Source organism: Dipteris shenzhenensis, chromosome 12 (genome assembly GCF_047967505.1).
Source record: "Dipteris shenzhenensis isolate YYH24624 ecotype China chromosome 12, Dip_SZ_1.0, whole genome shotgun sequence".
In the NCBI taxonomy this organism is placed as follows: domain Eukaryota; kingdom Viridiplantae; phylum Streptophyta; class Polypodiopsida; order Gleicheniales; family Dipteridaceae; genus Dipteris; species Dipteris shenzhenensis.
In genome coordinates this window covers 14,235,927-14,263,147 of record NC_141607.1, presented here as the reverse complement: position 1 = coordinate 14,263,147, position 27,221 = coordinate 14,235,927, and the positions used below count along the sequence as shown (strand labels likewise).

The 27,221-nt window shown below is 46.2% G+C and overlaps 1 protein-coding gene across 1 annotated transcript in view; it reads right to left on the bottom strand.

Annotated features, from left to right (window-relative positions):
• Window positions 1-2,283: 2,283 nt before the first annotated feature.
• The window catches only part of RUS2 (root UVB sensitive protein (Protein of unknown function, DUF647)), a 29,811-nt gene continuing 4,873 nt past the window's right edge, over window positions 2,284-27,221 (bottom strand). The window contains exons 7-9 of the mRNA XM_087382607.1: window positions 10,444-10,623; window positions 3,001-3,123; window positions 2,284-2,895 (exon numbers count right to left, since the gene is read on the bottom strand). Coding sequence (XP_087238733.1) covers window positions 2,431-2,895; window positions 3,001-3,123; window positions 10,444-10,623 — 768 coding nt within the window. The 3' untranslated portion in view covers window positions 2,284-2,430. The remainder of the gene's footprint in view (window positions 2,896-3,000; window positions 3,124-10,443; window positions 10,624-27,221) is intronic.

Genomic DNA, 27,221 nt, shown 5'->3' with positions numbered 1-27,221 from the left:
TGTTCGAGCATATTGGTTGTTCGCCGGCTTTGGGTGCTGGTGATCCTATTCTCCCGACTTCTCAACACCGGTCTATTCAACTTGTCTCTAATGGTCGTGTCTCTCTTCTTGTAACTTCAACTGTTCTAGGGATGTTGAAAAAGTGTCCTTTTGTTTGTTGTAGTGCCGTTGCGTAAGAGGTGCGGGGTTCAACATCTTGTGTTGCCTTGCCAAAAGAAAGTATTTTGTGACATCCACTGTAACTACTAGGTCACGATGTGCGCTTGCTTGCATGACCTCCTCCTCCACTAGGAAAGGAGTGTCTTCCAAAACCATGTCCATTACCTCCTCCTTGATCGGCTCCATCTTGGGTACCAACATGGAATCGTGGAGAGGGGGATCCATGCCTATCGCTTTCGATGGGGGTGGGAGATAATGTCTGCTGATGCTCAAGTTGGTCGTTGAGTGGAAGGAGCTCAAATTGGTAAAAAAAGTTGACCTTGGATCTTTCCCAGTAGAAAGGGACGTAAGGCAAGCGAAAGGCATCGAATTGAGGAGTGGTTGTCACATCGTAGGCAAGATTAGATCAAAATCTGCATGCACTAGCTCAGGGGGGGAGAGCTAGAGAGCTCTAGGGGGGAGAAATCCATCTCCACTGTCTCGTTGCTCATAGGAGAGATTGTGCGTAGTCCACCTAGTCATAGTAGCTGGACATGTACGTGATACCTTGGATATAAAGTAGTTGCTATGGATCTTCCTAAAATGTGCTCACCTACAAGTGGTCTTTGGGAACCTTCACCATGAGGAGGGAACTTGTCATGGATTACTTCGCAAGGACTAGTAACATGGTGAAGGCATACAAGCAAAGGTTGCACCAATGCATCAACATTAAGATTAATAGGCAATTTCTCCATGATGAGTTGGCAAAATTAAAAGCTTGCAAATATGGGCGCTAGTGCTTTTATTGGGAAGGAGACACAGGCATTGCTAAGGAAGGGAGAAGCTCAAGCAACCCCACAATGGTTTAGGCCACCTACTCAACCATTTACGCCACCGCAAAGTTCTCAATAGCAACTATGTTTGGCCCCATTCACGGCCCATGTGCCTCCACTAAGGGTGGGAGGAGCTTAAGCAAACCCACAATGGTTTAGGCCACCCACTCAACCATTTACACCATTCCAAAGTTCTCAGTAGCAACTATGTTAGGCTCCATTCACGGCCCATGTGCCTCTGCTAGCTATGCCCTCCACACTTTATCCACCGCAAACACGTGGTCCACCCTTTAGCTAGAGTGTCTTGACTTGTAGCATTTTGTGATGTAAAAGAATCCACTTTGAGTACTATGTATGTTGGAATGTAAACTTTTATTGATGTTCAATGGTAAATCGGATTTCAAGCTGGTCTTTTGTTTCTTCTTAGTTGATCAGAGTTATCTTGGCCTTAGAGCTCCTTATGTCGACTTCTTAGCTAGTCAATCAACCTCTTTTGGGTGGTTGACAATTTCCTTGCAATCCGGCTATATGTCCTTAAGGCTTTCTTGCAACATAGCAACAAGACCAACGTTGTTTGGGTGGCTTACAATGTCATCACAATCCGAATGTACGTCCAAGCCCAGCCTCTTTTGATTCATTGCAAATTGGTTAGATGTCCTTGAGTCTTTCTTGTAACAAACCAATTAGCCCAATCAAGACGAGCTTTACTTAGTCAATATCAAGAAAGGTTTTTGTGTTTCAATTGTGTCAAACATTTCTTGCTATCATTTATTGCAATCTATTGTGTATTGAGAGAGGGGGATTTAGTCTTGAAAGTATTTATACTTTCATCAAATTCCTAACAATGGTATCAAAGTGCAACCAAGATCTTGAGAGTCTAAGAGGTGTGTGATGCTTGTGAGTCTATGAATTGTGAGGATTCTTACATTGTTGAGAGCTATGGAAGCGTGTACATGAAAGATAAGCAAACCCTCCATGGTCAGAGTTTATTACAAGGCTCAATGGAAAAAATAATCCATCATGGCAATTAGCAGTACACCTAGTCAACTGAAATTAGCAGTTCTCCAAGGATGTTTCATTAAGGGTGGTAGTATGCATCAAGGATGTTGAACATTCTTAGGTTGGAGTAATGTATATGCAAGGTTTTCTAATGAATCAAAATCAAATTGATTTCGTAGGGTGCATCATAATGGTTGCCAGTTTTTCCATGACATGAATGCAGCTGCGTACTAGAAAGAGTCAGGATCCTCACAATTGAGAGGGGGAACATGCTGGGAAGTAAATAATTAATTTGCTGAACATGTACCACCTGTTATGCCTCTAAATGAATCAAAATCATATATCTCCAATGCCCTACAAAATTTGGAGTAAGATACCTGAAAGTTCGCATCACATTGCGAAATAATACAACATGCAAAATTATATTGCTGTAGATTTACTTCCGCAAATAATACTCAATCTACCAAATAGCGCGTACGCCAGACCCTTCCAAAAACAAATCAGTATGCCAACCTTTCTCTTTTAGACCAGCAATAAATGTAGGAAAGACTTTCTCCATGCGTTGATAAGCCTCATCAAAAACGTCTAATTTCTGCAAACCAAAATATATCTTCCTGGGGTTCTGACTCGCACAATGTTCACCACCAGCTATTTCAGCTGCATATGCAGCTAACAGCCAGCCTCTGACCACATCCTCCCCAGTTGCATTATGATGCAGTACCATATCTGTTTGTTTGTCCTTAAAGCTCAACAGAAACCTCTCCTTTTGAAATAACACTTTCAAATGGGCCAACTTGGCAGGTTTGCCAACAGCTTTGATAACAGGGACACCTACTTCAACACTTCCCGCATCATTATTTACAGAAACAGGTAAAATGAGCCGTTCCCGATACCTAAGCTCTGTGGGACAGGAGATTACACCTCTCTACAAGTTCCACTTAAAAAATGTTAGACCATTTTCATAAGATTATTATGACACGAAACAGAACCATCTGTTATGCTATGTTAAATCTTCAGGGTTCAACCAAACCTTCAGAAAGTCTGCCACAAGAATTGCCGTTCTCTGTGCATTCAATGTGTTTACAGGGGCTGCTCGCATCTCTTGTGATATACTAAACAAATGCACCGCTGAAAGTAAAGGGGCCGCCACAAGCTGAACACAATCCATAACATGATCGTGATTATTTAAGAATCTCCAACCACCCCCCACCCTGCACGCGTGCAAACACACACACGCACGTGCGCACGCTCTCGCGCGCACACACACACACACACCAGAACAAAAGAATGCTTTTTCCCCTCTGCCCAGATCACATATTTTGCTGGATAAGATCATTCACACAACCTTAGCCCAAGGTGATAGGCTCCTATCAATCACCCAAGAACACACTTGGATACCCTGAATGCGATTGAAATTCAAAGATGGTTTTGAATTGGCTAAGTTTGTGAAAAGTCTACTCTAGCATGAAAGTTTACTCAACAGCAAAAGAAAAAGGAGAAGACAAAAGACACAAACACATTCTCATATATAGGCTTATTTCTTTCTTTCCTTTGGAACTGTCTCTAAACGACACATCACTCCAGCACTACACATATAATCTCTCTCTCTCTCTCTCTCTCTCTCTCTCTCTCTCTCTCTCGCTGCTCGTTTTGTGTAGTATCTTGTCCCTGTGTTTGCCTTTTCCTTTTTCCTCAAAACCCCACACCACTCCACCCTTTTTGTGACCTCTCTCTCTCTCTCTCTCTCTCCCCCTCCCAGAGCCCATCTCCCGACAGCCCTCAGCACACCCTCAGTCCATTCCGCCTCAGCCTCCAAGTATCTCGCCTCACTCACAACTGCTATGCGACTTCCAGGGCCCAAGAATCTGCTGAGACCTGCTCTCCAAGCTCAAGAAATCTGCCACGAAGTGTTCAGCCTGCCACGATCTGCTCTTCATGGGATACCTATAGGCATGGCTGAAGGGCCAGAAGGCTCCAAGAGCCAGGAGCCCACATTTTGTCAAGGGGCTGGGCTGGAACCAAGAAACAGCCCCACAATCTTCAAATCAAATCAAGAAAATAGCGCCAAAGCTGCTCCTACGTTCGACACAGACTCCAAGTCTGTCCCAGGCCCAAGAAAACACACGCACATCCATGAAACAACCTCGACTGCTCCCCGAGCTGTTTCAGGATCTGCGCAGCTTGCTCCGGTCATAATTCCTCTCTTTGGCCTGCACCATCAGCTCCAGGTAACTCTCAGGGTTTGCGCCATCTACTACTGCTGGTTGTACGGACTGCTCGTGGATTGAACAGCTCAGCACGGGTCTATAGTGCTTTGGGGCCCTTCTTCACGTCTTACAAATATATCGGGAGCGCTCTTCAGTCCTCAAGCAATGGAAGGTATGGAGGGCTGTACGCCCTGTCTCCCTCCTTGAATTTCAGCAAGACTTTCAGCATCCTTCTTTGAAAAAGCAGATAATAGAAAAAGACGATGGTTGAAGGGGATAAAGGCGGAAAGGATAAAGAAATTCCCAGAAAGGAGGAGAAGCAGCTCACTGTAGATGATAGCAACCAAGGCCATCGTTTCAGCCACCATTTTGGAGCAGCAGCATTAGCTCTCAATGTCAGAGTCGTAGGATATCTCGCATAGTTACCGCCCCCATTGATGACACGATTGGCTTTGTGACTTCCACCCTTCGGGTTTAGGTGCACGGGATCGAGGGGGTCTGGCGCATTGGAGAGACCCCAAGTGAGAGCAACCCCTCATCATTTGCTCTGGCCCACCACCTCGCGGCACTGCATAGACACTCAGCTTTATGTACCCACCCAGAGATCCACTTAGATAGGTCCCCGACGTGCATCTGCTGGTGGCCCTCCTGTAGGAGGGCGTGGTCTATGAGATTCAGAGCACCAAGACCCTGACTTCCAATGTTTGGAACTGAAACAGTGCTTCATAGTCGGTCCAGGGAATTTCATGGAATCGCCAAGTCCAAAGTACCCTTTGCCTATAGCCAGTGGGTACACGTGGGAGAGAGCATATCGGGATGCAACCCGGGAGACGAGGATTAGGAGAAGTGGCAGTGCTATATCGATTATCTCTTTCTGGGACAATCTCTATCGAGAGACGAGATCCACATGCCAAGTTCTTATGGGTTAGGATCTGACGACCTCCTTGTGAGGACCTCTTTATCACAGTTTGATACTCCCCCCCCCCCCCCCCCCGAGACCTCACATTTTGTCAGGGAACTACGTGAGGAGGTTGATACCTCACCATATGCAGCCCTCTACCCGGATAGACATCATGGATCTTTCAAGCCGCATGAAAGTTTCCTTGTTGGGGGCTTCAATGCGAGGACATGTACACGCCAGGTATCACTTCTAGATCTCAGTGGTGATGATTCTATCTTGTTACCAGATGTTGATATAGATGAGGCTGGGATGTCTCCAATCTCCACAGACAGATGGCCCCCAACCACATCCTATGGACATGTACTCCTAGACATGGGCAAGATACGTGAGCTTACATCTATAATGGCATGAATCGTTGGCTCTCCTCGCGTGGGTTCACTTGTTTTCCACACGAGGGGACAGGGGGTGATCAAGCCATATAGCCTCCTTGCAACCCTTTGTGGTGGCTGCAACATACTCGGCCTCTGTGTTAGACAAAGAAACACACTTCTGAGTGTGAGACATCCATGACATTGCACCACCTGCAAAGGTGAACACATAACTAGAAGTGGATCTCTTGCTATCCACATGCCCTGCATAGTCTGAATCTATGTACTCAAGTACACGTATCTCTCCTCTGCCAAAGCAGATACACATCTCCTTAGTACCCTTCATGTACCTCATGATGCACTTAACTGCCTCTTTCCTGGATTAGCCATATACCGGCTAACAACTCCAACTGCAAATGCAATGTCCGGTCTACTAGCTATCATAGCATACATAAAACTCCCAACCATTGATGCATAAGGAACCTTGGCCATCATGGCCCTCTCCTCATTTGATTTGGGACTATCTACTTGACCTAGTTTCACATATGGAGGCAATGGAGTACTTACTGCCTTCCGCCCCTCCATATTGAAACGTTGTGACAGTTTTGTAACATACTCCTTGAAAGCCAAAGGAGTTTCCTACTCCGGTCACGTGTGATGCGCATACCAAGGATATGACCTGCATGTCCCAAATCCTTCATGTCAAAGGCCTCATGTAACTTGGCCTTCAATGCATCAAGCTCATAAGTGTTCTTGCTAGCCAATAGCATATCATCCATATAAAGTGCCAGAAGTATCAAGCTATTATCCTTAACTCCTTTAGTGTAAAGGCATTGATCAACCAACTTCTTCTAAAACCCTGGGACCGAATGAAAGCATCAAACTTGTGATACCATTCTCTAGGCACTTGCTTAAGACCATAGAGACTCTTTTTCAACTTGCAAACCAAATGCTCTTTGTCCTTTTCTTCAAAGCCTTCCGGTTGTACCATGTAGATTTCCTCATATAAATCCCCATGTAAGAAAGATGTCTTGACATCCATCTGCATAAGCTCCATATCCTCCTTTGAGCTATGCTCAGCCCACCTTTCGCCCTAGCTGGGGATCGATCCGAACTGGAAGCTCGACCCCTAGCTCCCACTCCGTAATAGGTTCCCGACAGGAGAATCCATCTAGCTCCGACGAGACAAAGAGCTTGGACGAGGAGATGCAAGATCCCACGGGTCCAAGGGCTTCTGAAGCCTCCTTCAGTAGTGTAGCCTCTCTCAATTCTCTTGCTCCTTTTGTAGTGTCCAGGTTAAGAGGTACATTCTCCAACATGTTTGGACATTTAGACCGAACAGATTCGGCAGACATGGAGAACCCCTTCGCCAACATGTCAGTGGGAAGGGAAGGTCAGCAACAACCAGCTCTTGAAACGCAGACAGGGACTAAAACCACCTTCATGGACCCAGCGCCCACCTCCTTTGCAAGGCACCCTCAGTGGGAGCGCATGGAGGATGAAGACCCATGGATGAGGGGCTTCCGGGGACAAGACCCTAGTCGAGGAGATGCGAGAGGCTCCCAAGGAGAGGCATCTTATAAACCCCTAGCCTTCCCCGTGCCACCGACCTTCGCCAACTATGTGGCCCCACAAGTTCCACCCTATCACCCAATGCAAGGAACCTCCGTGCCAATGCCCCATGACCCACCTCCTCTAGGAGTTCGATCGTTTCCACACAAATCCGTTGCTCCAAGAATGTAGGCCTTGGCGCATCTGCCCCAATGCCGATACCAGCAACTCAATGGATTCTATCACTAGGGCCAGGCTTAAGGCCATCCCTATGTCCCGTTAGGCTCACAATGGCGCCGCCTCCACTAGTTGCCCAAACGGTGCTAACAGATGAGGCGATGCACATCTCATGGGATCTCCTGCCTTCACTTCACATATTATTGACTTTTCTGTCTCACCACCACCTAAGAGCAGATCATATGTATCTGTTTTTATTATTTCCACTCCACTATCCACATCACACTACGACACCACTTACACACAATACCTACCATGACATATACTTTGACCACAAACTAAAACCATGTCCTCTGTACGTCTCTCTAACTTGCTCAAAGACATTGACCACATACCGAGGATTGAGCTGCTAGGATCACACGATCTCTCCACGAGGCTGCCCTACATACTTTCTCACACACCATTCAATCCACACGTCCTCCACCCTCGGTTCAGTACCTTGCAATAGCTCGTACGGTGGCGAGTGTAAGGCTTTACACCAACAACTCCAACTCAAAACCAAGCATCATCTTCTAGGTGAGGCAGAGAAGATACGCGAGTGCCAACATCTAGTTCGCCAGAAGAAGTAGGCTTTTGTCTACTGAAACGAGGAGTTAATAAACATTTTGTTTAGTAACAATTCTAAAGACTTCTGGCGGACGTTCCTTGAGCGGAGAGGCCCATCCCCTCTCACGGACACCAAAACCTGGCACTCCTATGCACGCACATTGTACAATGTCCCTAACTAGCCAGCGATTGATCCCTCACATGTACCATGCCACACTTCATGCACACTTTTCACAGACAGTGGTGTCAAACACAGAGCCTGGAAGCTTCACAACGGCCAAGCGAAAGATCATAGGGCCTACACACTGACTTCATTGCATACGGGATAGATACCTTAGCTTCGATCTTAGCAAAGCTCTTCAATGAAGTGGTTTGCATAGGCTTCCTACACACTTAGACCCTCTACACCATCACACCCACACACAAGGCTGTAACAGATCCCATGAGCCCGGAAAACTACATCACCATTATGATTGGACATGTTATGTCCAAGATCTATGCATTAGTACATGACACAAAGGTTAGCCTGGTTGAATAGCTGTGGGGATTCAAAGCCATGGGACAAGCAGGCTTCCGGATAGATCATAGGGCCATGGATCATGTACTTACATTCAGGGGGATCATCGAGGAGGCCAAGGCACAGAGTTGCTTTGTGGACTTTCGCAAGGCTTTCGACGTAGTACCGAGAGCCCGAATCATCAGGTGCCTACAGGAGTTGGGATCATTCAAGAGATCACCTGGGCAATCATGGCACTTTATGAGAGCATCTCGAGTTGGGTTCGGACAGGTGCAAGGTGGACAAAGATCATGAGCACAATTGGGGTCAAACAAGGTTGTCCATTGCTCTCTAGCAAACCTTCTTCTCCAACGACACCTACATGCACTTCATACACATGACTTAAAGATCAACCTTGGTAACATGATCTTCAACACATCCCGGGCAGCCATACACAAAGAGCACTTTACCTTGGATGGGTTGCCAGTGGAGGTAGTTGCATCCTACATATACCTAAGGGTCCTATTCTCCGGCCCGATCTTTACGGTGCGATCACTTCCAAAAGTACACAATGAGTGGTAGATGGGGACTTATATAGTTCCTCCACATTTCCCACCTAGGGCCACTACATCAAAGTGATGCTGATCAGCCTGGTAAAAGATAGGGGTACTCTTGGACAATACTCTCTGGCTGCCATGACTTTTCCCATCTTATGATGTACTCAATGTATACCTTGTTGCGGAGTACTCGAACTCTGAAACCCACAATGCGCTCAGGAACATAGAGGATATGAACCTCCTCATCCATAGGTGGTGGCTCTGGAAGTCTATGCACATGCTCACCTACATGTGGTTTCAGCAAAGAGACATGAAGCACATTGTGAACCTTGGAGGTGCTTGGTAGCTCCAATTGATATGCTACCTCCCTTTGTGGAGATGTAAATGCACATAATCTCCTTCTTTGAATAGCAAATATCTCCTACGTTCATCCGCATATTTGTTCTGCTTGGCTTGGGCATCCTGCATATTCTCTTTAGCCAATTGCAGAAGGGCCTCCATCCATTCCAAGTCATCTCGTGCTTGCTGATTTTCAAAGCAGTGTCAGCAATTGAGGAAGGCATTCCCACTTGCACCCATACATTGCCTCAAACGGGTTCATACCAATAGAGAGATGCTTTGTATTGTTGTAGCAAAATTCAGCAACTGCCAGCCACTTAACCCATGCCCTCTGGGTATCATGACAAAAATGCATCAAGTATTCCTCCACACAGTTGTTCATCCTTTCTGACTGTTCATCAGTCTTAGGATGGTATGCATTGCTAGGTGTGAGTAAAGTACCCATTGCTGAAAATGATTCTTGCCGTCCTCAACACCTCGATAATCCCCATACTAGGGAGCAAGCTGCTCAAACTGAGACTGACTAAGGGGCTGAAATCCCGCTGGGCGTCAGGCATCTGCCATAAAACCCCCACATGGGGCGGAGAATGCATCTTGGCTTTCCGACTGATCCCCACGCTGGGGTATAGGTTGCTGCCCTTGTCTGATAAAGCTCGGTTGAGTTGCTTGCCAATCCGCTGAGAGATCTGCTCACCAATTGGCTGCCCCAATTGTAGAAATGTATTATGGAGATTAGAGAAGCTCGAGAGGATGCTTGATGAAGAGGCTTCAAAAAGGAGCCCAAATGGGACTGTGGAACGCCTTGAAAAGCGACGGGAAAAAGCCTTCTTTCTCTCTCTTTTTTTGGGGGGGTGGGGGTCCTAAGTCACATAGGACAATTAGGACCTAATCTAGGACACTACCTCACTTGCCTAGGACACAATGCAAACATCTTAAATTTATTCGTCATTCGGCCAAAAGACTGTTTCATTGCTCTCGACGCCCAAGATCGAACACACACAACAAAATCAAGATCAGAAAGAAAACACTCAGAATGCAAACAAATGCTGATGTTTGCATTGCCAGCCACGAATAAAACCCCTTTGGGTGCAACAGATTAAAATAACAACACCAACCAAACAATGACAACAAAACATATGCAGACCATCAATTCAAAGGTTTGCCTAATAGATAATACAGGAAAAAGACGGGAAAAAAAGAGACAGAAATATATTGAAAGAGAACAAGACTAGAGCAGAGGACCTGATACTGTGGAAATACAATCATTGTACCTTTCCTTGCATGGAGGAGCAGACTGAGGATGCCAGTTGAATGCCAACACCGAGTCCAACAACATTAAATAGTGTGGAGATCGCCTCACCTTTCGCATAAAGATCACTTAAATTGCCCTCTTTCGCAAAGGCTGAGTATATAGGCAATCTTGTAGCTCTTGCTGCAACCGTAGCCATTCCCTGCAATGAAACACAATCTCTTAATCTTAAATAAAAATTTGAATGAACGAATAACCTACAGAAAAAGGTCTTGCTTGTTTAAGCCTAACTAATCGTTCAATATATGTCATAGAAATTAGGGCAGAATCTATAAAATGTATCGTTACCACGTGGATATGGACCCCTGGCACTTCAGAACTATCTTCTACCTCCTCCTGGCATCTCCAAAACAATGACAAGCTCATGGGCAGCCCTGATTGAGCTAGTTGCCACGTGTGACCATGTGCATAAATTGGCTTACATAAGCTAGCTTTTGTACCTTTGCTTTAAGCTAGCATTGCAAGTAACCCTTATGACATTGTCGTCTTGTGAGAGATGGAAATTTAATGCCAAGGTGGCACGTGGTCCCCCTTCCTCTTTTCCCATTCTCTTCCCACAAAACCAATGAGCTCTTCAGGTCAATGGGTTTATGGGAAAAAAGATTTTGTGAAGCAATTGAGGGTTGAAAATGAGCAAAATTTCACCAAACACTAAGACATTTTGATTTAAAAGAGTGAATTAGTCATTCCCATAATACCCTTTTCCCACTATGTCATTAGGGCTTTACCCTATGTATTACAGATTCTCCCCTTCCATTCATGTATCTTGTCCTACATCAGACTTCCTCTCCTTGCACCTGGTTCATATATCTAGACAAATACAGGAACATGCCCAAACTCATCCTCTAAAAACACAACATAGTGCAGATTAAATCTCATGATAGTCACTCATAAGGTTGAAAACCATAAACTCCATCGCGCATAGCAAGGACTAGCTACTATGACATTACCCATGACGTCATCAGCGCCCAGCAGTGGGTCTAGACCATAGTATAAGCATATGATCTCACACATACGAATCCACACACCCACACGTACTTGAGCATCCATTTCTACAAAGGTCTTCGTACTGAGTTTCTGTCCTTGCACCTGGTTATTTCTCCTTGCACTCCTTGCACCTGGTTCAGCCCACCCCTCCAAACTAAATCTCGTTTGTACCATTTCTCTCTAGGATCTTTAATTTGTAATCTGTCTGTTCCTTCTCAATTTCTTGGCTGAATTTCGTTTTGGTTTATCTTGTTTCAGGACCTCCCACCCTTGAATCATCTGCGTCTGCATGTCACCTGCTACCACTGTACCTCCCTAGATCCAAAATGCACCATGAATCGGCCCTTGCAGAAAATCATCAACCTTTTCCAGAATCCATCCCTTGCTCAAACTACCAGTCTCCCCTGTTCACTCCAAGAAAGCTGTTATTTCTTCCCTATTCGTCTCCCACTGCACATGCCCTGCTACTTCTTCTACCTCCGACACCAAGATTGAGGCAAGAATCAGCTCATCAGCCCTTTGCTCCCTTGTTGAAAGGGTAGATTTGATGCCAGTCCCCCTCTTTACTCCAAAGTTGTGATTTCAGCCCTGCAACCTCCTGCAACGTCATCAATCCAATCCCACTGAAATTGCTTCCTTCAGAGAAGATCTTGAAGAGCTTGTGGACTGCTGAAATCCAGTTCTAATTCCTCCTACCCGTCAGTGTGCTGAGATATTGGCATACACTTTTGGCTTTTGTCAACTTCCAGATATAGAGATTGATATCATGTATTGAATTCTCATCTAGGAAATGCTTATTAAATTTCCAGTATCTAATCTTGCATGTGGTGCCCTGTGCACTTTTAGATTGTTCCATTCAGAAGTATTTTACCAGTTCAAATCTCCTTGATATTGAAATACAGGTATCCAAGCCTCATTCATTCCCAACCATTTGTTCTAGCCTTCACAGAACCCCACCCTCTTGCACATTCTTGATTGTGTTATTTCCTTCCTACCAATTGGTTTGAAAATTGTTTTTAAATTCAAGTTATATTGTTGTGATAAGATGGAACCAAGCTCACCGCTGACACATTTGTGCCCCTGCCTCTCTCTCTCTCTCTCTCTCTCTCTCTCTCTCTCTCACACACACACACACACACACACAAGCACACACACACACACACACACATGCGCACGTGCACACACACATACATATCAAACTACGACTTGTTCTCTTGCTCAATCTGGTTGTGTTCACTTCACATCCCAAATAGTAGGAAAATTATTCTCCAAGAACAGGGCTACGATACTGGCACAATTATCTCAGATTTATTGAATAAGGGAAGTCCTTCCAAGGTAGATCCTCCATTGAGACCAATTGTCACATGCACATAATGCTCCTACCAGTTTGCCCATGCATAACAGTCTAAGACAACATTAGGGACCATGTTGTAAGCTCTAAGCTCATCAAAGATTAAAGAGGCCCTAGCATAGATGATGTAGTTGCATACTAAGTCCTCTCCGACTTTCTAAGAGCTTTGAGATTCAAAAAAGACTGTCAAGATTCTTCTTGTACCAAGGCATAGCTCCTACTCCACGATTGCAACACCCCGACACATCAATTGAAAACATTTTTAGATGACCCAACTTTACAAATGACACATGGCAGCCCACAAGAGTGCCACTCTACAATTGAAACACGTGAGGCCATAAGATTGCCACCCTGTCTCATGGTAGGTGCTAAAGAGGGCAACCACATATACCAAGAGGCGCCATGGACTGCCATGACTAGACAATGGTAGCTCAAATCCTAGCTTTCAATGTTTCGTTGAAACGTTTCATTGTGACCTATGGTTGAAAGTTTCCTTCTATTGTATGGACTCTGTGTGCATCACATTGCCTAGACCTTCTCATGGGAGATAGGGGGGCTCTTGGATTGCTAGTGCGATGCAAGATCCTAGTACTATTGCAGCCTCTTTAAGAGGCAGCCAACGGCCTTGTCTATTAAGTGGCAATTCTAACGCCCTTCAGCAGACTGCAGCAGCAACACAAGTCCACATGGCTTCCATGTGGGCCTGCGCAGTCATTTACAGCAAGAAAGGTGCAGGAGGGGCCTATTTATAGGCCTCCCCAGCCAGTCTGTGGATTTACAGAGTCAGCAATCTGTAGTCTGTAAATATACAGACTGGGTCTATGGATTTACAGATTCCCAGAAACTGCAGGGAGGGCCAGGCCCTGAGCAGCAAATAGGGAGAAGAGAGCAGAGGGCAGCCTGTCTCTCTCCATGTCCACCTACAGAAAGGGATCCCCCTTCATCAACAGTTTCCTTTCACAGCCATTGGGAAAATAGTTGTATTCAGCCTCTTGGCAAATAGTGAATAAACAGTGGTTCCAACCCAATCCCGCATTCATGCTCACATCCACAAAGACAAGCCCATGTGTTGATGTGTCTTTTCTCAGTTCAGTACAGCTTCTGCATTCACAGATAGATAACTAGCTTGAGAGAGAATAAGGTAGCTCCCTTGTCCGTTACAAAGAAAAACTGGGAAATTACCCAACCGTCACACACAGTTTGCATACATGCATACGTTGGAGCGCATTCTTGCTGTACATGCAGCTCTTGAGACTGGCACCAGTGTCTCAGAGTGTCCTGACTCTAACCAGCCCAAGAGTGTGGCTCACTCACACCTAAAAGTTAAATCCCTCACCGATGGTCTAGTGACTCTCCATCTTCATTCATTGTGTAAGACTTAACTTGTAAGTGTGACTCGCTCAGACCTACGAGTTAGGTCCCTCACCCATGGTCAAATGAATCTCCATCTTCATTTATTTTTAAGACTTCAGCTCAAGAAAATCTCTAGTTGATACAAGATAGAGGTGGATGAAGGGGCCCATCCACGGGCCTGCAGTTCTTTCAGATCCACTTTTTGAGTCTCCTAAATTGTTCAACAGGCTAAACTTGCTTATCGATAGACATGCCTATACTTCTAGGTGTAGAAGGGCAGGAGTGTAATGAAGGGGAAAAAGAGGCCAAGTTAGAGGCCCTTTAGGTGGAAAATGTGGAGGGACTATATCAGTCTCCATCCACCCGCTACTATGTACCTTTTGATGTGACATCTAATCCTATCTACTCCCCCCTCCTCCCTCCTACGTGCTGCCTACTCTCTCTCCCAATCTCTCTCTATCTCTCTCTTCCCCTCACTCTTCCTCTCTCTTTCCTCTCATTCTCCCCCTTTCTCCCTCTCCATCCTACCAATTCTATAATCTCCCCTTCCACCTTTCATTACATTGGTATCAAAAGCCCCGACTCTGGCACCTTTGTTCCCCCCCCCCCCCCCCCCCCTCACCTTCACTTTGAGGCGCAATCTAGCACACTTTGGGACCAAGAACGTTTCCTTTGGATGACACTTGCATGGAGCTTATGCTGCATCTACCGCCCTAACGAACCAGCTGACTGAGAAGAGGACAGAGAGACACTTGCGCCAAAGATACTGTTGCTTACGAAGGGCTGAACCTGCCAAGCCTTACTTGACCGCCTAGCCCTGGTGCACCTTGGTGCTGCTACCTTGGTCCGCTGCCTTGAAGAACCTCTAGGCTGCTTCGAAGAACATCCTGTCCAGTTCCGTCAGCCGAACCAAAGCACAACCGGTACCCAACCAGTTTCGTTACGTCAAATCATCCAATCCGTCTCAAGGTATAGCTATTCGATCGCTCAGGCACTCAGTCCGTCAGCCGCCATAGCCTCAAGGAGGTTCCTGCTATTTGGACGGAGCACCCGCGTCCTTGCTCCCCCGTCATCCCCGCTTGCCTCAGCTAGCCAACCCCCGTCGTCCCTACTTGCCTCAGCCACCTCAGCCATCCACGGCATGCCACGCCTCGTGTTTTCCACACACTATCTCAGGGGCTCATTACAATAGGGTTTTTGTTATCCATTTCTCCTTGCCTAAATTCGAGCTCTCTCTCCAAGACCAATCACAATGGCACCGAAGCGTGTTCCTCGTGATATATCGCATGACTCTGATGAGGCTGCTTAGTATGAGCAAGTGCCTGCCACAATGGTGGCATCCACTAGTGGTGTAGAGGTTCCTTCCACTCAGCCTCTCTCTCCTACGTCCCGGGAAGTGCAAGCAATACAGACGTAGTTTCTGGATGCCCTTTTCTCTATGCTCCACGCTTTCTGCCAAATAGGACAGGAGTTCAGCCAGCAGCTTACCACAACCATGGCTATGCAGGATACGGCTCTTGTCCAAAGGGGACAGCAGATCACATCTGCCATTCCTATGCAAGATAAGGGTAAGCGGCCTGCACCCCAGCAAGGGGACCATTCAGACAGTCAGGATGTTTTGTCTGCTCCACACAGGGGTTTTATGGCAGATGCCCGTCATGCCTATGAGCATCAATCTTCTAGACCATTGCATGTACCGCAGCTTGGGGATTATCTGGACATAGATTATGCATTTTCTGTGCCACAAAGCACCTTCTTGCAGGCTGAGTCGTCTCTTTTGGGCCGACCCATTGGGGTGCATCCGGCTAGTGCTCCTTTCACCGCACCAGCAAATATGCCTAGAGTTGGCTTGGGTTTATATGGCAGCCCACACCCCTGGCACAGAGGTCAGTCCTCTTCTCAACCCTTTGGTATGCCATCATTTTGGAGAGATGCATTTGGCAGAGAGACCCAGCCCAGAGTTCATGCACCTATCGCTCCGCCAGCGAGCACACATAGCCAGACGCAGCCAGTGCATCAGATGGCAGCAACTTCTACATAGTAGGGGGTTGGTCGTGCACAGCAAGCCACTTTTGATGACATGTTGGCAGATTCTTTGCGTTCATACAAGGCCCTACCTGAGGCCATCAAACTTGAGATGCCCTTCTCTGATTATGTGAACCTCAAGCGTGATGATCCTAGACCTTTCAGCTCGCGGAGAAGTTCTCCTTGTTGGGGACTTCAATGCCAGGACGAGCACACGTCATGCACCACTCCTGGACTTCCGAGACGACTCTATCATGCTACTAGACATGGACCTAGACGGACATGGGCCTGTTACACCATATGGACATGCGCTCCTTAACCTAGGCAGGATGCATGATCTCATCATCTACAATAGGCTTGACCTATGGCCCTCCTCAGGTGGTTTTACTTGCTTCCCACATGGGGGGGGCACTAGTGTGGTAGATTACATCATGGGATCCCCTACCTTCACCTCACGTATCACCGACTTCATCGTAGCACCACTCCCTCCAAGAGCTGCCACACCACACACACCACATATGACGCATGACACCTACCACGACATACACTTTGATCACAGCCTCTCCCCTGCCTACTCTAGACACCTAAATAGACTCCTAACCTACATCGATCACATACCACTCATAGAGGACTGTGCTGCCCTGATTAGTCACACACTCCACAAGGCTGCCCTCCAAGTCTTTCCCCACACCCCACGGTCCACTAAACCACCACCTCTTGGCTCTATACCCTGCAACAACTGGTACGATGCAGAGTGCAAGGCTTCTCGCCGGCAACTCCGACTTGAAACCAAGTGTCATCTCCCGAACACACCAGACACAGTACGCAAGTACCAACGTCTCGTATGTCGGAAGAAGCAGGCATTTCTTCGTCAAAATGAGGAGGAGATGCTGAACATCTTGTATAGCAACAACTCTAAGGAATTTTGGCGGAGATTCCTTGAGCGTAGGCCTCCATCACCCCTCACCGACATGAGAGTTTGGCACACATATGCACGCCATCTTTATGATGTCCCCCACAGCCTACTCCAGATCTTACACACACCTCGCCCCACCACTTGCACGTTGTTCACCAGAGGGGGAGTCGAGGATGCAACATTGAAACTGCACAATGACCGAGCTAAGGACCACGAGGGGCTATGCATTGAGTTTATCGCATATGGGATCGACACGTTAGCCCCGATCCTAGCAAAGCTATTCAATGACGCTGTTTGCCTTGGCTTCCCCTGCACTCGAACACTCAACACCATCACCCCCATCCACAAGGCAAGGGATCCCATGAACTCGAGTAACTACATGACTATCATGATTGGACATGTGATGTCCAAGATCTATGCAACAGTATTGGATGTGTCGGTCAGTCTGTCCAGATGAGAGGGCTCAGAGCAAAGGGTCAGGCCGGTTTCAGGCGAGACCATGGGACTATGGATCACATACTCACACTCAGGAGTGTCATAGAGGAGACCAGATCACGGAAGGAGAGGGTATATTGCTGCTTTGTGGATTTCCGCAAAGCCTTTGACATAGTACCTCGAGCTCGACTCATCACACGCCTATAGGCATTGGGATTTAACCAAAGAGAGCATCTAGGCAGTCATGGCACTTTATGAGAGTCTCAGGCCAAGTTCAGACAGGCGCATGTTGGACATATGAGATCTTGAGCACCATAGGGGTCAAACAGGGTTGTCCCTTATTACCAACCCTGTTTGGCCTCTACATCGACAAGCTTGAGACCTTCATGGGGGCTTCTGGAGGGACCGGTTGCTCACTTGCCGGGATCATCATCAAGATTCTTCTTTATGCAGATGACGTGGCACTCTTGTCATCCACAGCCGAGGGGCTCCAGCGACACCTAGATGCACTGCAGGCTTTCTGTTTATCCCATGATTTGGAGATCAACCTTGGCAAGACCAAGGTCATGATCTCTCACACCTCTCAGTAGCCATGCACCGGGGGCAGTTCACTTTTGGTGGGTCACCAGTTGAGATCGTATCCTCATACACTTAGGGGTCATCTTCTCCAGCCCGACCTTCACGATGAGACCAGCAATGCAGGCCAGACTGAGCAAGGGATACACCTCACTGGCTCGGCTAGAGAGACAATGCTTCCACTCCCATTTCAAGGACCCTCAGACCAAGGCTCTTCTCTTCGACTCCTTGGTCCGACCAGCTGGTATGTATGGCAGCCCTTGTTGGGGACCTGACATGTCAGATATAGAGTGGACACGGGTGGAGCGCCTGCAGATCCTTATGCTCTCACGAATGATCCGGGGGAAACCATCTGTACCACATCATATCATTCAGGCCGAGTTTGGTGCTTCTCCACTCCAGCTAGATGCAGCCTTTCAAACCATCACATATGTACACCGGGTCAGATCATATGGGGACTACACATCAGGGAGACAAATGTTGCCATGGTTGGCTCTTGATTCCTCCATGAGGTTGGCAGCAGAGGGAGATGAGCGAGGTTGGTATGCACGGATTCACAAATGGTTTGTTAGACTGGGGTTTCACATCGATAGGATATCTCCTTTTCAGTACAGTTTGAATGCCCCCCCGATACTCCAACCCACCATCCCAATCGGGCCACACACCAACCAGGTCATTCGAGAGGATCTCCTGCAGTTACACACCTTTAGGACCTGGTTGGAGCCGAGGGAGCTTCCAGTGAAGCTAAGCTTCTACAGAGATCACTGTCTTCATATTTCAAAGGAGGGATTCATCACACCACTGGGGTACACTGAGCTACACATGCCTCACTCACTACGGATCTCCATCGGACAATTTCAGATATCATCACACCGCCTCCGCATAGAGAGTCGCAGAGCAGAGGGGATCCCTAGGGAGCATCGCATATGCACATTGTGCAACTGTCAAGAGGTTGAGTCGGAGGAGCATTTTATTTCCTAGTGCCCAGTGTACTACGAGATCCAAGGTCGCTACCACTATCTCTTTAGAGACGGCTTCAGGCCCCTTTCCAAATTCCTCGCCTACCTAGATCAGAGATGCCTCGCGGCCTTCATTCACGAGGGGGTCCGACACAGAGAGTACTTACTCAGGCGACGGGGCTTAGCCACACCACGAGACACCTCTCAGAGCAAGTCACAGAGTTCTTTCCATCGAGTGATATTGATCCTCCAGTCTCTAGCCGCAAACATGATAGAGACCCCAACCCGACGACTGTAGCACGACACACGAGGCATCGAGGGGACACACAAATCACTTTGGGGGACCTCCCATCACTGTTTAGACCCGGGACACGTCCCACATGAGTCACGGTGGCTCTGGTCTTGAGTCGAGCCTCCTCCAAGAGACCGAGACGCATAGCACCCCTTGATAGACGCCAGCGTCCCATCACCGACTATGCACTAGCCAGGGCGACATGACATACGGAGGATGCAGCTCCATTCCAGTCTTCCTTTTCATTGTCACACCCAGAGGTATTTGACTATGTATGATCACACTTAGGACTCAGCACGGGTGATGATGCTCGTTTAGTAGCTCCACCCTTACTGTGGTTTGTATTAGGTTTCTTTCAGTCTCATAGACCCATCGGTCTTCCGAAGACTCTAATAAAATTTCTTTCTTTCTTTCTCATTCTCCCCCTTTCTCCCTCTCCCTCCTACCAATTCTACTCCTTTCTCTAATCTCCCCTTCCCCCTTTCATTACAAGGAGCACTTTGGAGCTAGATAGAGAGCTTCTTCAACATCAGAATTGCATCGACATATCCTTCTCTAGACCCACATCTAGAAGAAAGGAAATTGGTGTAAAACCAATTGAGTGGAGGGAGACCAATGACCATTCTACTCCTCAAGTGCGAAAAGATCTTGTAATAGGTGAGAAAAAATTTTTAATATATAATATTTGAACAAACTAGATGACTTATAACATTTAATCGAATATTCCATGACAATTACAATGTGTAGGAATATTGAGCAAGGGCTTGCAAGAGAAACTAGGGTATGTACTCCTTCCATATAAAGATAAGAAACAAGTTGAGCACAAGGCAACTTGAGCGCTTAGTATATCGCTTGGGCAAACTCCCCCGCCTTTGCCTTTGCCTTTGCCTCTACCCCTACGTACATAAATTGTAGTCAGTTGATGTGAATTCGTAACCTGTCTACCTATGGTCTTACGCTCCCTCTGAAGTTGTGCATATATCACCTTCACATCCTGTGTTACTAGAACATAATTGGGTAGCTTCCTAATGTCATTTTTGTAGGATCCTCTTGAACCCTTGTCACCAATTGGCAATACTATATAGTCAAGACTTACAAGCTAGGAATCATAACTGAATATTGAAGTGCCAACTTATAAAGCATGATGCACCATCATGAAGATTGGTTAATGAGACTCTTGTGCTTACAAGCATGGGACTAGCCATATTCTTCAACACTCAAATAAGCAAGATCATCATTGTATTAATGATGTGGCTCGAGAAGAGCTCAAGGACGTACACATGTCAGGATAAAGGGCTCGAGGAAAGAGCCTCCCATTGTAGTAAAGTTGACGGGAACAGGTGTACAAAAAGGGGATAGAATAGGTGAAAAGAATGAGAGGAAGGGGAAAGATAGGAGAAGGAAAGGATGAGTAGGAGAAGCAAGGGACGATAGCAAAAGAAAGAAAGAAAAAAAGGGTCTATGAGACTAAAAGAAACTGATCCCATGAACTAAGGGGGGAGCCACTAAGCAGGCATCAACACCCATGACAAATACAAAAGAAAACACATAGTCATGATCATAACGACACCGATAGATGGAGAGAAAACTCTCTGAGCTCATGGAGAGGATGGGAGCAAGCGGGGACGTTAACCCTAAGAGGGGGTCTCCAATGTGCGAGGCTGTTATGGTGGCATAAAACCTGTGATGGGGGATCCAGACACAGTAGATTGATCCTTGTGAGCTGTTCGATGCCCATTGTTACATGAGCATTGAGGTTCATCGATCTGGGGACGGTGTACCAATTTGGACTTGAGAGCGGGCTTCAAAGGGGGCTGTATAGCTTTGATATACAGGTGCCCATGCAGGGAAGCACACCTTGCACTGACAACCATATCAGTTGGATTGTTGTACCAGTTGGATTATTGTTACTAGTACCAGACCAAAGGAGTATACCTAGCACCTGTCGCTTGGAAGCAACCACACCAAATTTCCAATGATCATGCTGAGACGGGGGCTACTTCGACAAAACGTGTGGCGGTCTTCAGCGATGGAGCATCACATGATGGATTCCTCCATTTGTTCCAGCAGTGCACCCAGCTAGCGATCATGATCCAAGAGCTGAGAGGGGGTGTTGGAGGTCAACATCTCCTGGTGTCACATTGTAGAGAGAGAGGGCCCTGCTTGTGGGTGTGCCTCCTCCGTGAGAGGTTAGGGTAGGCTGAGTGAGGGCCTTTGTTGCAGTGTGCCCACCCCCCGTGAGCGTAGAGTAGGGTAGGGCTCAGGGCAGCCTTGCCCACTGTGGAGGCCCCACCCGAGGGTCCTCTAGGCATGCTGGTTGCCACGGGTCAACCCCCTTTTATGGCTGTGTGGCAGTCCATACTAGGGTAGGAGGCTGGGCAGGCCAGGATGGCAGGGGGGCAGCCCCTTAAGGCTTGTAGGCCTCATAGGGCTGTAGGCTGAGGCGGCTTAGTCAGCCACTGGTTGGAGGGGTGGAGGCCCCTAGAGGGCTGTGTGGTGGCCCCTATTTGTAGGGCTGAGGGGGTCGGCCAACATGGCTGCTAGGTTGGCCCTGTGGAGCTCAGTCGGGCTGCCTAGGGAAGGGGAGTGGCCCCTATTACAGGCTGAGTGCCAGCCCTCGTGTGGCAGCCCCCATGGGCAGGTAGGGGGTCCACCCACCTACAGCAGGGGTCGTCCCACAAACCAGCTTGCTAGAGGGGGGGATGGCTGCTTATGTATAGGCCCCCCTCCCACAATTGTTGAGAATCTCATTGTGGAGCAGTTGGTGCCACATATAGCAGAGGTTTTCCCCACCAGTTTTGGGGGTTTTGTCTTGGGATTCCTTGTAGTCTCTTGTGTTTTCTCTCCTTCTCAGTTTGGTGTGTGTGAGGTTTGCTCTCTCTCTCTCTCTCTCTCTCTCTCTCTCTATATATATATATATATATATGTATGTATGTATGTATGTATGTATGTATGTAAACACACACACACACTTTTTTTTTTTGTGAATCCAGTAACTATATTATTAACATGAAATCAATGTACATAACATTAGACTCCAAAAGAGAGCCTAATGGAAGAACTCAAAAACAGTCAGAAAACACTTCAAGGCTAGTAGCATCCAAGTCCTTTGTAGCATAACTATCATATAGGGATTGCTTGAGGGACATTCTAAAACACACACACACACATACACACACTTTTTTTTTGTGGGAAGAAATCTTTTATTGCTGTAAAATAATTACATTCATAGTTACTTCAAGAACAAAGTAGTTACTACTCAACTAAAGATCTCAGTATAAGCTGTATACACATCCTGATCAATCAAACGAGTCTGAAGACAATCATAGAATGATTGTTGCAGAGAGCGTTTGAAAAAAAGAAAAGAAGAAAATATTGGATCACCAAAGACTCTATGATTTCTGTCCATCCATAAAGTCCATAGGGTCCAATAGCGCACCCATACAAAAAATAAATCAAAACCCTGTCTCTGTGGATGAAAACCAAACAACCAGAAAAATCTGCCAAAAGTAACAGTAGGAAATCGCTGTCAAAGCCTTTGTCTGATGAGAGCAATGAGATCAGAAGTATTTGGATAGGACCAAAAAATGTGAAGCACTGATTCAGTAGAGTGCTGGCATCTGTGACAAACAGCTAAAGCAATATGTCTGTGTGCGAGTAACTGTCCGGATGGAAAAATGCCAAGGAGAACTCGCCATAGGAAAAGCTGTTGTCGAAGAGGGACTTTGTAATGCCAATAGAGACGCAGCCTTTTTCTCCACCACTTCATTGGACGATCCATATGCCAAACAGTATTTGCTCTATGGGAAATCCAAGGTGGAGGTAATAACACTTTATACAGTGATGACACTGTGATATGTGAGAGCTTCAAAGGATGGGCGTATAAGGAAGGAGAGCGTAAAATCCAATCCTCAAGCCGATTCTAAAGTTCCAAATGAGGTACTGGCAAGTACGGTTGGAGCATTACTGAAATTTTATGCCATAAAGGACGATAATGAGCTCCCAAGCCATATTTGCGAGCAGCCATAGAAAAAGATAAAATTGTGCCATCATCCTGAAGTACATCCGCCGCAGATGAAATGCCTTTAAAGGAGAGAAAATAAGAACGTCGGGGTTCTTGTATGGCCAAAGGAGGTGGAATACTTTAATCCAAAAAATATTCTCTGCCCTCAAAGAGTTGCCCGAGAGAGAGTCCCTGCCATGCCATTCCAAGTGGGATAGAATGTGTTTCCAATCAAGAAGCAGACGAGAGACAAAAGGGCATCCTCTGATCTTGCCTTGGATAGAGCCAAATAAAAAATCCCACTGAGTAGGCTGCCAATTCCCAAAGGCAGATGTATGAAGATGTAATAAGAGAGAGCGGATCATGAAAGCCCAGGGCTGATCTCCTTGCATAAACTGTATCATCATTTTCCCTCTGTGAGCAAGTAAATGCATTTGAATATTGAGAATGTTCAGACCCCCGTGCATCTTTGGAGAACAGAGATGATGCATAGAGAGTAATCTGAGACTTTTCTTGCCATGTTTTGAACGCCAGAAAATTTCCATGATAGCTGACATAAATGAAACCACATCTGCCTTAGTGAACATAGTGAGAGGCAGATAAAATTGTATGTATGCTATCAAAATGGATTGTGTAATTCGCAAACGAACATGTAATGGCCAAGTTGCAAGCTTCCAATATTCAAGTTTTGCCCTTAACTTTACTAGCACCCAATCAGTTTGTTGTGAACGGGTGAGTCCCCAGCCTAGAGGATAACCAAGATGTCGAATAAATTGAGAAGCGGGGACAATTTCCCCAGGCCACAGAAGGTTGTGCCATTCTTGTGCATGTAACGGCAGCAATTTGATTTCTGAAAATTTACCCGAAGGCCGGCAGCCAATCCATATGTGGAAAGAGCATGCATAATCATGGACAGATCAGCCCGAGTATTTTTTGGAGTAAAGAATGAGTCATCAGCATATGCCTGAGCAATCATGCTATGACTGCCAAGAATCTCCAAACCATGCAATTGGTCAGTGTCCAAGAGGTGATCCAGATATTGAAGCAGTGGATGAGTGGCTATGGCAAAAAGTAAAGCACTCAGGGGACATCCTTGCCTAACAGAACAAGCAAGAGTCCAGGATGGAGAAATATCTCCTGAAAGTATGCAGGCAGCTTCACTATCTTGATATAGCCAAGTGATGAGTTGCTGCATTTTTGTGCCAAAACCCAATGCCTGCATGGTCGATGAAATAAAATCCCACTGAACAGTATCAAAGGCTTTGGCAATATCAACTTGCAATAACAAAACATCCTGCTGTGTGTATTTGGCATATTCAATTCCAATGTATGCATTAGCAATGTTATCTGTGATATGCCTACGCGGGACAAAGCCATATTGAGCAGGATGCAACCCATCATGTAGAAACCCCTTTAGCCGATCAACAATCATTTTGGTAGTGACTTTGTAAATTACGGGCATAAGAGTGATAGGTCTCCAGTCTGCCAAAGACTCACAAATTTGTTTTTTGGGAAGGAGTTTAACAAGACCTCTCTTCCATGTGGCCGGCATTTTTTGATTTTGCCCCGCCACATTCACCATATATAGCAATGAATGCTTCAAAATAGGCCAATATTCTAGAAAAAACTCGACTGTTAAACCATCCCATCTTGGGGATTTCCATCTGCCACATGATTTGATCGCATCTGACAGTTCCCTCTCGGTAAAGGGTTCCTCCAATTCCAAAGCTTGAGTAGGGGAAATGATAGGAGAAACATGTTGCAACAGTAAATTTCGTGCAAGCAAAATCTGTTGCGAGGGAGGAGCTGCAGAGCCAAATTGCTGAGAGAAATGATGCACACAAACAGAAGCAAGCTGTGACCGTGAAGTAGTCCATGATCCATCAGGCATAAGTACTCTGCAAATTTCTGTTTTGATTCTCCTCTGATGTAAACTTTTGAAAAATTCTTTGAAAGAGCAGCCTTTATCTGTAAAGGCTCTTTGTCTTGCTCTAGTCTCTCATTTTGCCAGTTTCTTGTGATCATTTAGTTTAAGACAATGTCTGGCCTGGCATAGTGTTCTTTGCTCATGCATGGACAACAAACGATGATGGCTGAGTTCAATGAGGTCTTGACAAGTGGATTTGGCCTGAGCAATGGTTTCCCTCAGAGTCTTCATGTAAGACTTGCCATAAGCTCTAATCACAACTTGCATTTTAGAAATAAAAGAATCCTAGGCACCATCAACATGAATATGGCTGCTAGAGGAAAGACAATGAGCTGCTTCAGTAACCATTGCCTTGAAATTAGCATGTTGCAAATAACTATTGTTTATGATTAGATGTCTCCTTTGTGGCAATCTATCATCTGGCATATTATGAAAAGATAACCGCAACCATAGTGGGGCATGGTCTGAATGCACAAAGGCATAGTCAATCCACATTTTGCATGTAAAATCCCCATTTTGTTGGGGAGCAACACTATACCATCGATCCAGACGTGCCTGATAAGCGGAAAGAGCATTATGTTGAAAAGTGTAGCCCGGTGACAAAGGCTGCAATTCCTTCCAAAGGTCAACCAGATCCAGATGCAAAAGTAGTTGAGACCATGCATGCCTTTCAGGAGATAACATATGGTCATGTCTGGAGGTGTTGTCTCCCTGTTGTGGAGCATTATTGAAATCCCCACATATGTAGGCATGATATCTCCATGGATATTGTTGCATGGCATCCCAAATTGCAGTTCTTTCTCTAGAGGACTGAGGTGCAAAGCAAATTCAAACACCTCTCCTCTAATAATGCATTGGAGAACAAGCCATCTGCCTTTGTTGTCATTTAAAGCAATGACTGGTTGAAGCTCATGTTTGATCAGAAGGACAACCCCTGAGAAAGAGTGCTCCCCAGCATAGAAAATATCATATCCACAGTAGTGTCCTGTCTTGCCTGCATAGATACGTTGGTTGTGTTCTTGTAATGCCACTATGTCAGGCTGAAATCTGTTGATGTACAGCCACACAGATTTCCATTTCCTACTGTCACACATGCCCTAGACATTGAGTGTAAAACATTTGATGTGAGCAGTCATATATACAGGTATTTATAGTAATGTAACAACTATGTACAGCAGCAAAATTTATGAGGTCAGCCTTGCATTTCTATCTCAGGGTCGAGGCCTCGCCCCTGAGAAGAAGTAGCCGCCTGAGAAGTAGACAGCAAAGCAGCAACCTCTTCTTCAGGGAAGAGTGTTCTGCTGGCTGTTACTGCAGCCCATGTAATCCCAATTCCTGTATTTATCTCTGGGGTATTTCCGCTAGAAGATGCACCACTCCAAGTGCGGGGGGGTGGAATTCTTCGAGCAGAATTAACTTTTCTTGGACTTTGCCAGCCATCAGTTGAAGGTTGCTGTCCTTTGGTCGAGGATTGAATAGTAGGAGGTGAATGTGAAGTGAGATTCCCATTGGGAGCCACTGGAGCTTTGCCTTTATCCTGACTCCCAGAAGGCTGTCTACTGCTTTTATTTTTGTTGGCAACTGGAGTAGGGGCATCTTTGGTAGGCATGTGAACTGGCAAAGTGGCACGAGGCATTTTATGTTGATTCATTGGACACTGTGAAGCCATGTGTCCAAACTTTTTGCACTCAAAACAGGCCCCTGCAAATAAACCCCATTTGAGTTTATAAAAAGCACTTCCCATGTTCACATTATTCACCGTGACTGAATAAGAGTCCGGTGTGGGATTATCAGTATCCCAGAGAATGCAAAATCTGTTTGAGTTGCCATTTGGCCGTGGTGGGCAGACCACTTTACCTAAAGATGCTGCAATTTTAGGCAAAAGTGAGGCCATACATTGTGGGAAATCAACAACT